This window comes from Macadamia integrifolia, chromosome 12, assembly GCF_013358625.1.
Source record: "Macadamia integrifolia cultivar HAES 741 chromosome 12, SCU_Mint_v3, whole genome shotgun sequence".
Lineage (NCBI taxonomy): Eukaryota > Viridiplantae > Streptophyta > Magnoliopsida > Proteales > Proteaceae > Macadamia > Macadamia integrifolia.
In genome coordinates this window covers 7,383,168-7,396,133 of record NC_056568.1, presented here as the reverse complement: position 1 = coordinate 7,396,133, position 12,966 = coordinate 7,383,168, and the positions used below count along the sequence as shown (strand labels likewise).

At 43.7% G+C, this 12,966-nt stretch overlaps 1 protein-coding gene across 1 annotated transcript; it reads right to left on the bottom strand.

Moving 5' to 3' along the window:
- Positions 1 to 2,128: 2,128 nt before the first annotated feature.
- Positions 2,129 to 8,658, bottom strand: LOC122057184 (GTP-binding protein At2g22870). Its single transcript, XM_042619196.1, has 4 exons — positions 7,948 to 8,658; positions 3,253 to 3,322; positions 2,911 to 3,073; positions 2,129 to 2,654 (listed from the first exon to the last, which is right to left on the bottom strand). The coding sequence occupies exons 1-4, from the start codon at positions 8,492 to 8,494 to the stop codon at positions 2,436 to 2,438; spliced, it is 999 nt and encodes a 332-aa protein (XP_042475130.1). The 5' UTR covers positions 8,495 to 8,658; the 3' UTR covers positions 2,129 to 2,435.
- Between the last annotated feature and the right edge of the window lie 4,308 nt (positions 8,659 to 12,966).

Sequence of the window (12,966 nt, the reverse complement as noted above, 5' to 3'; positions counted from 1 at the left end):
CAAAAACTATGGTTAGGGCATATTTAGGACGATTTTTACTAATTTCTCTATGATCCTAACCAATCCCTATCTAGATTCCAATTTTGGATATTTTAATTTTTTTCAGGTCATTTACATAACTGATTGCAGAGAAAAGCTTGTTCTGAATACTATCTGATAGTGGCAGAAACTAGTGCAATACCTGTTACATTCTAGAATCAAAATTCTTGATGCAACCAAAATCCAATCATGTGAAAATGAATTTGCAAATTTTCACACTAGCTAAGTAACCAGTCATGAGTTATATTGCCAATGGGCGCAATTCCTGATACTAGGTAACGTTTTGTGATGGTATCAAACAAAACAAGCCTTGAACCTTGAACATTTAGGTTGTATACACAATTAACAAACCATTTAGATATTGAAGAGGCTTGTAATCAACTCTATTGGTAGTCATATATGTCATACAAGATACGAGACAAAAGATGTGCATTTCTTTTTTCACTTCTCTTAGACTTATTTTATGCATGCCCTTGGCTCTTTTGATGTCTTCCTTTTAAATCATATCACTCTTCCATACTAGACATCTCAAGGTCCCCGTTGATTGTGGTTGTGCTACCTCAAATGACATTCTCAAAGCTTATCTTGTATCGGAGCTACTTCTAACTTGGCTATAATATGATCATTCCTTATTTTATCCCTCATAGTTTTGCCACATCTATCTCAACATCCTAATCTCCGCTACACTTTAGGGCCCGTTTGATAACGTTTCTGCCGTCTTTGTTTCAAGAAACGGCAGAAACATAAATTTCCGTTTCTAGAAACAGAAACGGAATTGAAGGTGTTTGATAAGTCATATTTTTAGAAGTCGATAGTAACCATGAAAGAATGGCCACAAGTCGTTTCTAGAAACGGCGAAACAAGTTGAACTTCAACTTGTTTCGCCTAAGTCGTTTCTTGAATCATAAATAAGTAAAAATTTCTATTTCTATTTCTGAAAATAAGTGACACGGAACAGTTTTATCAAACGTTTTTTACTCCGTTTTTGTTGTTTCTGGAAACAGAAACGGCAGAAACGCGTTTCTTGAAACGTTATCAAACGGGCCATTAGTTTATCTATACAATGTTTCTTAATTACTTAACATTCCACTCGTACATCATAGCTTATAAAATTTTCCTTTAAGCTTTAACGAAATTCATTGATCACGTTGCACTCCAGACACATCTCTCCACTCCATCCATCCTATTATATATATATATAATTTTTTTTTGAGCTAAAACATCAATCTTTTATATTAACTTCTTTATTTATGATTGAACCTTGATGTCTAAAAGAGTTACTTTCTCACCAATATTCACCACCTCATTAATCATCCCAGTATAACTAAAGTTACACACCATGCACCGCAACTTTGATATACTTATTATAAAACTTTTTGATTTCAATCTTGATCTCTATAATTCCACCTTGGTGTTAATCCCCATTTCTGTCTCATCCACCAAGACAATATCATCAACAAAAAGTATACACTTAGGCACCTCATCTTGTCTCTCTAGTTAAGTCATCCATGATAAGCATGAATAAATAAGGGCCCAATGTTAATCTTGTAATTGAGAATTCACTACTTTAACCACACAAATATTCTTACATTTGTCACTACACTGGCATATATATTTTTAATTATGTCGACATATTTACTTGAAACCCTTCTCTTTCTTTCGTATATGTTAGATTAAATCTATAGGGACCTAGGTTTAAAGTATCTATATCGTGTACCGTATAGATACCCAGCGATACCAATACGATATAGACCGATACTTGAAACCTGTCATATAGTAACCTTTTAAGAGATACTAATATGATACACGATATGTATCATAGATAGTAGGATATGATACATACTAATACATAAAACCCTGCAAGGGGCTCTATCGAAGGCTTTTTCTAGACCAATAAAAACAGTAAGGAAATCCTTCTTATGCTTTCTATATCTTTCTATAGGTACCCTAAGGTAATAGCTTCCATCATGGATATTTCAGACATAAAACCAACTTGATTCTCCAAAATTTTCCTTTCTCTGATAGATTTTAATAATCCTCTCCCATAACTTCATCCAGTGTATACATCTATAATTATTGCAGCCTTGACTATCAAAAGAAAAAAAAAATGTTCCTCTAATTAAAACTTACAATTGTAAAATCCCGGGGGCTCGTTGTTACATGTTGCTGGTGGTCTTTCAGAAAATGTCAAGGCACTCACTTATAAGGTATTCTTTATTTTCCCTCTCTGCTTTCTCATCAGGTGAGGCTGCTTGGGGAAAGCCAAACCTGTTACAAGATTAATATCCATGCTCCAGTGCTCAACCCACAGCAAGATTTCTACACAAGTCCCTCGTATAGTCGAAAAATAAGGGGATTTACTGCTACAGTTTGTCAATGGGGAAAAACTCAATTCCCTAGTGCTTCAGCCAGTAGTTTCGGAGCTGAGCCATGTGCAGTAGTATTTCATCTCTACCCAGATTTGTAACACTGCTGGTCATGATCCATGGTGGAGCTGCCTGGAAGAATTCACGAATTAACTCTTGGAAATCTTGCACATTCTCTTCAGGCCTCTTCCCTCCATTTTTCTTCTTCTTCCGCTTGTCACATTTGGTGAAAATAAGTGTCATCGGGATCTGAATAAAACAGAAGGAAATTAGTCTCATACCTTTCCAATCCACAACAACTGAATATAGCATATCATATTGAAACAATACGGCAGAATATGTCCATGACACGAGGTGTAAACAGCTTAAGACATTACAACTGTTGGGACAAATGGCAAGAAAAAGAAAGTCTACAACAAGAAAACATCTCATCTTAGTACCAGGAAGGGTGCTTCGGTGGCATTGTTTCCTTCATTTTCTAACCACATGGTGGAAAATATGTTACCTGATTCTCACCCAGCCAACTAGCATACTCAAGATCGATCTTTTTTGCAGGAATGCTACCATCTATAAGGAGGAATACAGAGACTAGTGTTGATCGGTTGAGGAAATAATCTTTAGTAAACCTGTCCCAATCCACTCGAAGTTCCTGTGGTGCAGCTGCATATCTGTTCAGCATTATGCATAATTATCAGAATTATAACCAGTATGGATGATGATTAATGAATCAGCCACGACAAAGGCAAACAATAGGAGTTGTATGGCTATAAAATAAAGAAGGATGAAAAACAAAGTGAAGTACCTAGATAAAATGGTTTTCACAAGTCGCAGGAATTACAGCACTTACCCATAGCCAGGCAAATCCACTAGGTACCAACTATCATTTATCCGAAAATGGTTGATCAACTGTGTCTTACCTGCAAATAAAGAAGGAAATCTTAATACTTCCTACTCCAAAGCAAAAGATCTCAAAGATTTAAATACCACAGAACTCATGAACCATTATTTATCACATTCTAGAGGAGAATCAATGAAGGGGCGTTCTTCATTCATTATAAAAACCACACACTTATATTCATAAGTCTAGCCCACTGTGGCACATAATGGTTACCTACATGTGTGTACAGATAAGGTATCGGAAGAGAATGCAAATAAAAACAGATGAAGCAAACTAAACACATAACATCTTCCTTTAGAGACCACCTCTAAGACCAATCAATCTCTTTTCTGCATCTTTCCAGGGGGTGGGGGGCAGCTCTTTTTCCTACTGACAGATGAAACAAAAGCAACCAGCCCACACCCACCCAGAGAGAGAGAGAGAGAGAGAGAGAGAGAGAGAGAGAGGACACACAACCTTCTTTAACCAGAAATCAATCTTGTTGAAACCCATATTGAGGACACGCAACCTTCTTAGACCCGCGATTTGAGGAGGGAAAGTCACAGAGAACAAACTCCCTGAAGATCAAGCACTTCCAAGTTATGAAGACCTCTGATTTGAACCGGAACCTCACCACTGAAATCTTAGACGAACCCAGAGAGGACTTGGAGTCACAAACAGAGCAGAAGAGATAGATGTGTGAAATACTGAAATTGGAGAGAGAGAGACGCCGAAAGTGGCAACAGCATAATCACAGGTATGGAAGGCTGGGAATGAGGGGGTAAGAGGTGGGGAGAGATATTGGAGGGGAGAGGAATGGGGGGCACAGAGAGATGGCTGTGAGATAGGGCAGTGGGACAGGGTAGCCCTAGGGGAGGGGAGGGGAGGGGAGGGGAGGGGAGGGGAGGGGATGGAGTGAGGAGAGGTCGAGGGGGGCGGGGGAGCATTGGTGGGGGCAAAGACGAAGAAGGAGGTGGGGAGAGGAGTGGTGTTTGGTGAAGGTGAAGAGGGTGATGCAGTCAAATCACCTCAATGAACTTATTTTATTAGGAATAAGCTTTGGGGTTAGGTTATGTATGTGTTGAGCCGTTGATCCTATGTGTTTTCATAGTAATAGGCCACTTTAGTGGACCTATAATATGAGTGGAGTTTGGCAAACGAGATTAGTTAAGTAATTGTATTTTTTAATTTAATTGTTATTAAGTATTTTAAGTTGGGTCACCCACATCCTTTTTAAAGTCTACTTAAGAATTAAAAAAAAATGATTAGTTGTTATAGGAATCAGCTAGGGGGTTTTCTACCCAGATTCAAACTTTACTTTTGAGGGTTGTCATAAATAAAGGCAAAGGGCTCCCATAGCCCACGATTTCTTTTTGAAAAAGCTCTTGTCTTCTGCCTTTCTACACGGAGTGCTTCTTCCTTGTGAGAATCAAGGTGTGATTGGTGTGAATAGAATCAACACATTGGGGTGGGAAAGCCAGGTGCCATTGTTCTTTATTTTTTCTTCATTAAGGTACTGTTTTTTCCATATATTCTCTGGAATTCTGTTCAGTTCTAGCTCCTGCGATTCTTCAGTCCTACCTTCACTAGGATTGCTGAATTTTGGGTGTTTTACATTGCTGATTCCAGTTCTGGTTTCAAAACTATTCTATCAGCAGTGCCCTCTTCCAGATTCTGTTTTCAAGATACTGATTCTGCTGAGTGTTTGATAGAGAGTCCTACTTTGAGTAGGATTGACTTTTTAAGACATGAAACCTGAAAGTTGAAAATCTGAAAGTAATAGTATCAACTAATACTGATTCTGTTTTCAAACCAGATATATTCGGTTTTCTGGTCTGTTGAAAATTTGAAAGTAATAGTATCTACTAATATTTTGTTGGACTATATGAATCTGCAATCTGATCATTATTCTGATCCCCAGTTTAACAGATTGTGTCACTAGGAATCCCCTATAAGTTCAGATCCAGCCATTGGATCAAGTTTAGTTTTTCAACAAAGTTCATACCCCTTAAAAGAACTTGACCAGGTTTTCAGCCTGATCTGACTTATTGATTTCATTGTATATATTTTCTCCTTTAGGTGGACTTTTCTCTTTCTGATTCGATTATGTTTCAGTATTGGTTTAACTCTTAAATCAGCACTACAATAAGTGATATTAGAGCTATGGCAGACATGGTTTGAGGTCTCGGTTTTGCCAAGGCTCAAAACCGAGATATGGCGAGATCTCAGCGAAACCTGGTATTTTTTGACAGAAAACTCGGGATGGATTTTTGTGGCCATATGGCCAAGTTAGGTCCTGAAACTTGACATCCAACCTATTTTAGGCCGTCTAAAAACAGTGGAAACATTAGATTTTAAAAAATCAAACCAAAATGATACTTTGACTTCGGATCCTAGGTTGGTAGTCTACACCCTAGGCTATTCTACATAATCTTAAGTACTACTAGAACGCATATAATTCAAGTAAAACAAAGTAAATAAGCATTAGGAATTAAAAGACATCAAATTATAAACAATTTAATAAAAATTAGGCATCATACATTGTTGAATCACATATATTAGATTTACCAAGAGTCACATATATTAGAGTAAACAAGAGTATAATACAAGTGGAGGACTCACCTTATGCCCATCCTAGAGTTCTAGGCTCTTATTGTTGAAACAATTGGCGGGCCGGATCATAACCACTATATTGTTGCTGATGGTGAATGAAGTTTTTATCCGATTGAATCACAAAAGATGGGTAAATTTTCTTTGTTGTTGAGCAACAAATCCACTTGTTCAGTTCTATCTCCTATGATTCTTCCGTCTTGCCTTCAGTAGGATTGCTGAATTTTGGGTGTTTACATAGCTGATTTCAGTCCTGTTTTCAGAACTATTCTATAAACAATACCCTCTTCCAGATTCTGCTTTCGAATACTGATTCTGTTAAGAGTATTTGACAGAGTCCTCCTTTTAAGTAGGATTGACTTTTTAAGACCTGTAACCTGAAGTCGATATGTTCTGTTTTCAGGTATGTTGAATCTAAAATTAATGTTATGTACTGATATTGTGTTGGACTATATGAATCTGCAATCTGATCATTATTCTGACCCCTAGTTTTGACAGATTTACCACTATCCTTGTATCACTAGGAATCACCTATAAGTGCAGATCCAGCCATTGGATCGAGTTGAGTTTTTCAACAAAGTTCCATACCCCTTAAAAGAAGAACTAGACCAGGCTTTCAGCTTGATTTGACTTGTTGATTTCATTCTATATATTTTCTCCCAATTCTAGAATTTTTTGTCTCTGTTTTTAGTACTGGTTTAAAACCCTTTTAAATCAGAAAGGGGGGGGGGGGGAGATGTTGGGGTTCTGGTCAATTCAGGGGAGGTGTCACAGTTTCCACCACAAGGGGGAGAAAGCACAGTAGCAAACTGAGTTGCAAAGTGCTTCAGGGGAGGTTCCGCCACTAATACTCTGCCTCGGAGAGAGAGTGAGTTATGAAGGCGTTGCTTATGTGACCGCCTTGGCATCTAGGTACCTTGACAACTAGTGTGCATTGGTCGACTTGATCGTCTTGTTGGTGTCACCTTGCATCCAGGCCCCCTCCAACGCCTTTGTTCACCTAGACGCCGTGACAACAATGCTACTGAATGATAAACTTAAATTGATAGTTTTGACCCCCCAAAGATCAAAGTTTCATTTTGTGAACATCTGGACGTCATCGAAAATCCATTAACAAGTCAAACGCTGTTGGAAGAGCTGTAGAGGCAACTAGGTGACATGACTTCAATGGGAAAATGCACCACAGTCCACCATTGCTGTCCCAAGAAAAAAAAGGGGAGAGGCGGGTGATAATGTACCCGAGTTCTTCCCATCTCAAGTTGATATCTCCTAAAAAGTTGGTTTGGTTAGTGGTTCTTTTTTCCCCTCTACTTTTTTTTTTTTTTCTTTCTAAAAGGAAAGGAGTGTTTGCATCATCCAGCGTTAGTTGGAACTATTGCAAATTGTTTGCATCATCCAGCTAAATTTAAACATTGAACACCTCACTACAAATTAGCCAATACAAACTAAATATTTGAAAACTCTATCTTGTTCACCAACATTGACCATCAGAGAAATCCTTATAGATCTTTCAAACCATCACAATTTGAGGCTTTATTGCCCAAAACATCCACTAATCCTGTATCCTGCCGACTCCATCCTCATGTCATAGTCTCTCTGCCCCAGCTGGCATTGGACCCCAAAGCTTGCGGTAGACCTTCCTTCTTTCCTTAATTTACCCTAATCACTCTCTCTCTTCCTTTTTTTTTTTTTTTTTTTGGGGTAGACCTAATCACTCTCTCTGAAGCATGTAAAATAAATAAACTTAACACCTATTTAATTCCGTTCTGATTCCTGAGAATAACTATAAAAGCAACTGGCTTCCATGTTTTACTTCCCCAATTTTATTCACCACTCTAGTTGGTAAACGAAGAAAATGAGCCAGCAAAAGCTAACCTAATACCACTTCACCCAATTTCACTCATACAAACCAGAATTTTCAGAAAAATGGAGCTTTTTCCCACCTAAATTCTATTCACCAGTTGAAACCAACCTCACTGTAATCAATGTCAAGGGATGAGGGAGAAAAACAATAAAGGGAGGAAACCAAGAGAAGGAAGGAAATGGGCAACTGACCAGGTTTCTTGGATGTGAGGGCGAGGCGCTTCCTTCGAACAAGAGAATTGAGCAGTGATGACTTCCCAACATTTGAGCGGCCAACGAGGGCAAACTCAGGTAGTCCATCTGAAGGGCAGTCCTCCGTCTTCGTACTGCTCTTCACGAACTCTGCCTGCGATATCTGGGCGTCCCTCGCATACCTGCTAAGAACTATGTTAGAACCTTTCAATACCCTAGTGCTCAAGGGAGCGCTTCCGGAGGAAATCTCGGTTTCCGGAGGAATGAAGAGCTTTTCAAGAGGGATTTCGATCTGGGTCTCCTCAGGAATCGATAAATGATGGGGAGTTTCAAGAATGATATCTTCTGAGGCAGCAGAAATGGAAGATGGTAAGTCAGGGATTGAGACGGGTCGTGCAGAGGATAGAGTAGAATAAGTAGTGCAGCAGAGAGTCGAACCGATGGGACGCCTTGTCTTTGGGAGGCGAAAGAGTTGGGTGTAGAATGAAGATGATGAGATGGAGATGGATAAAGGGGCACAGAAACGATGGAGATGGGTGAGAAGCATTATATCATCAGAGCTACTGCTCGAGCTCGCCTCCTCTGAAACTGTTTCGTCGATGACTTTGGGTTGAGAGTAGACTCAGCAGAGGATGAAAGGAAGCAATGGAGAGGCGTCGAGAAGGGGAGGGGAGGGGAGGGGATGCAGAGAGAAAGAACACGAGACAATAGAGTAGAGATTGAAGCTGATAATTGAAAAAAACAACCGTTGGATCAGAACCTTTTTTCCACGGGAATTTTAACCCGAGTGTTTCCTATGAATCTTGAATTTTTCCAGACTCTGGGCTCCGTGAAAGGTAACATGGCCCTGCACCTGTGCAGACCAACGGGAGCCAAGGATTTAGGCCCGTTTGATAACGTTTCTGTCGTTTCTTGAAAAAACATAAATTTTTGTTTCTAGAAACAGAAACGGAATTGAAGGTATTTGAAAAGTCATGTTTTTAGAAGTCGATAGTAACCAATGAAAAAATGGCCACAAGTCGTGATATAGCCAAAATAACCTCTCGGTGGGGGCAATGACACGTGTCACTGCTGGGACACGTGTCCTCCACCAGATGAAGGTTCCAAGAAACCACTCACACTCGAGCACGCTCAATCACCGAGGCACGCCCGCAGAATCACGCGGGATCACGTCGTCTGCATGAGGGGAATATTCCCCCAGAAGGTTGGACGTGTTCTAGTAGGACTCTAAGAGGGAAGAAGGGTAAAGAAAAACCCTAAGGCCGAAAAGCTATATAAGAAGGCACGGAAGAAAGAGGAAGGTAAGCTCTGATACCCTCACCATTACTCCCTTATTGAACTGTGCGGCCGACCCTGACTTGAGCGTCGGAGGACTAACCCCGGACAAAGTTCCGGGCCTCCGTCGTCTGTGTTTGTGTAGGTTCAACTAGCGGGGTTTTTTGGCAGCAACAGATTGGCGCCGTCCGTGGGAACGACGGTAATGGTGGGAAGAACCTACAACCGAAGAAGGACGAGAGCGACGTCCAACGTAGACATGGGGGAAGAACCTTCAGGGGAGCTTCCTCCCTCGGCGGAGACTGGACGAGAAAGGGGTCATGATGACCGGGAAGTGTCCGTCAAATACCAGCGGTCGGCTGGATATTCAGTACGGGAAGGCAGCGACCATCAGCCTCCCGCGGCCCAGGAGTACGTGACAAGGCAGCAGTTCGAAGACCTCCAGAACAAATATAACCGGATGGCAGAGACTATGAGGGAGGTCTCCAAAGCTGTCTCCCATAAGACCGGCGGAGCACCCCCAGGGACTCACGTCCAGTTCGAGAGGGCTCGAGAAGAAGACCGAAGCAGTACGGGATCGACGAGGGCCGGCCGCGATCCTCGAAACCGAGCAAGGGAGAGTCCCGCGCCCCGAAGTAGGACGCGGTGCGCCGCCAGAGACCCGCATGGGGATCAGCACCAAGGAGACAAGCAGAGATCCGAGGACTCGGGATTAAAGAGGATGATCTTGGACCTGAAGGACGAGATCAGAAAGGTGGCAGAAAACCAGACAGGGAACCGCGAGCCCGACCTCACCAATGATACGGCCTTAGCTGACGAGGTCATGAGGGACCCGCTCCCGGTCGGTTTCCGCCTGCCCAAGTACGACACCTATGACAGGTCGGGGGACCCCGTCGATCACTTGGAAGGCTTTAAGGTCGCCATGCAATTCCATCGCGTCTCGGAAAATATTATGTGTCGGGCCCTCCCATTGACGTTCAGGGGGGCGGCGAGGCTGTGGTATAACCGACTACCGACGAAGTCGATCCACAGCTTCAGCGACCTGAGCTACTTCTTCGTGAAGGGGTTCTCTAGTAGCCAGCCCCTCCAGAAGACTACGTTGAACCTAACCAACGTCAAACAGCAAGAAGGGGAATCGCTGCGGAATTACATGAAGCGATTCCAACAAGAAAAGATCACAATCAGGGGCCTAGACCCGAAGGAGGAGTTCACGGCCCTGCTAGGTGGCGTCAAGGACAAGGAATTGAAGAGGTCCCTGGCGAAGCATACGCCTAGAGATCTGACCGAGCTGAGGGCGCGATGCGATAAGTACATCCAGATGGAAGAAACCCTCCAGGCAGATGAAGAAGTCGAAAGGAAGGCGGCGAGGAAGAGGCCCTTAAGGGTTGATGATAAACCCATCGAAGAAGGAAAAAGACGAAAGTCCGAGCGCAGTCGGGCCCCCAGTCCACCGAGGAAGTTTGAGAGGTATGCACCCCTGAACGGAAGGCGAACAGAGGTGTTAATGCAGATAAAAGATTCTCCAGATGCCAGGGCCATGAAGTGGCCAGGAAAGATGGGGCGACATCCTGAAAGACGCAATGTGGATAGATACTGCCACTTCCACAGAGACCACGGCCATGACACCGAAGACTGTTGGCATCTCAAGGGGGAGATAGAAGGAATGATCAGAAGGGGATACTTAGGCAGATTTGTAGACCGGGAGAAAGAGCTGGCTCCAGAAGGCACTGGCCGGAGAGATAACCGTCGGAGAGATGGTGCAGGTCGGTATGAAAGAGGGGGGCTCGCCCGCAGAGGAAACCAAGAGCAGCGGAGAAACCAGACACCAGAGGGAGATGGACGCCGGCCTCGAGAGGAGAACAAGAGCCCAACAAGAGTTATAGCAACCATCTGTGGAGGCCCGGCCGCAGGAGAGAGTTCGGTCTCTGCCAGGAAGGCGAAGGCCTACGCGAGGAGCGTACATGTGGCAGAATGGTCGAACAAGAAGGCAAAGACGGGGACGGTCATCTCCTTCTCAGACGATGATCTGGAAGGGGTACAGACCCCGCATGATGATGCCTTGGTCATCGCCATGACTATAGGAGATTGCAAAGTAAAAAGGATCTTAGTGGATAACGGCAGCTCAGCTGATATCCTGTTCCTCGAAGCTTTCCGGAAGATGGGCCTCGACGAAGGAAAGTTAAAAAAGGTCGAACACCTGCTGCAAGGATTCTCTGGCACCCCGGTGAAGGTGGAAGGGTCGATAGAGCTGCCGGTTCGAGCTGGCACCGGAGATCGCCAGGCGACGGTGATGATCAACTTCCTGGTAGTAAGCATTACATCAGCGTACAATGCCATACTAGGAAGAGTCGGGTTGAATCTGTTAAAGGCCATCGTCTCCACCCCCCATCTCAAAATGAAGTTCCCAACTAAGAATGGCATCGGGGAGTGTCGGGGTGATCAGGAGACGTCCCGAAGATGTTACGCCACTACCCTCTGGGGAAAAGAAAAGGCGGGTGAGACGCTCCCAATAGAGGATTTACGTGATGATGTCAGCTATCAACGGGGAGAGCCGGCCGAAGACTTGGTGCAAGTTGAAGCTGAAGAGGGAGACGACACCCGGCAATTCCAGATTGGGGCTACCATGCCAAGGCCGCAACAAGAAAGACTCATCTCATTCCTGCGGAGCAACGCTGACGTATTCGCTTAGTCGGCATCGGATATGCCCGGGATCGACCGAGAAGTAATAGAACATCACCTGAACGTTAGCCCAATAAAGAAGTCGGTGCAGCAGAGGAAGAGGACGTTCGCCCCAGAAAGACAGAAGAAGATAGACGAGGAAGTAGAAAAGTTACTGAAGGCCCGGTTCATCCGGGAGATCCAGTACCCAGAGTGGATATCTAACGTGGTGATGGTCCCGATGGTAAACGGGAAGTGGAGGATCTGCATCGACTTCACTGACCTGAATAAGGCCTGCCCCAAGGATGCATACCCCCTGCCAAAGATAGACCTGCTCATCGACGCGACGACGGGATACGAGACGCTGAGTTTCATGGATGCATACTCGGGGTACAACCAAATCAAAATGGCCGAGGCTGATGTCCCGAAAACATCCTTCATAACCGAAGGGGGGTTGTACTGCTACGAGGTCATGCCTTTCGGACTAAAGAACGCAGGGGCCACCTATCAAAGGTTGGTGAATAAAGTTTTCAAAGGACTGATCGACCAGACCATGGAAGTGTATGTGGACGACATGCTCGTGAAAAGCCTGAAGGCAGAAAGACACATCCAAGACTTGGAAGAGGCGTTCCAAGTGCTGCGACGGTACGGCATGAAGCTGAACCCGGCAAAATGTGCCTTCGGAGTAGCCTCGGGGAAGTTCCTCGGCTTCATCGTCTCGGAAAGAGGAATCGAAGCCAACCCAGTCAAAATACAAGCCATTCGGGACATGAGGTCACCCCAGAACGTAAAACAAGTCCAGGAGCTGACGGGTCGGGTAGCCGCCCTCGGAAGATTCATGTCACAGTCCGCAGATAGATGCCTTCCTTTCTTCAAAGCGCTGAAGGGGACTAAAAAGTTCGAGTGGACGGAGGAGTGCGAAAAATCTTTCGAACAATTGAAGGAATACTTGGCCGCACCCCCGCTGCTGACAAAGCCGAACACTGGGGATGCCTTACAGCTGTACCTTACTGTATCGACAGTCGCTGTAAGCGCCGTACTGACGAAAGAGGAAGGAAAGCAACAACGACCAATATACTACGTCAG

What these genes read in the sequence shown, in the direction of transcription:
- LOC122057184 (XM_042619196.1), bottom strand. Translation starts at nt 8,494, where the DNA reads ATGCTTCTCACCCATCTCCATCGTTTCTGTGCCCCTTTATCCATCTCC. An exon ending in CCTCACATCCAAGAAACCTG is followed by an intron (nt 3,323 to 7,947) that starts GTCAGTTGCCCA and finishes CTTTATTTGCAG; the next exon opens with GTAAGACACAGTTGATCAAC. An exon ending in GTTGGCTGGGTGAGAATCAG is followed by an intron (nt 2,655 to 2,910) that starts GTAACATATTTT and finishes TGTTTTATTCAG; the next exon opens with ATCCCGATGACACTTATTTT.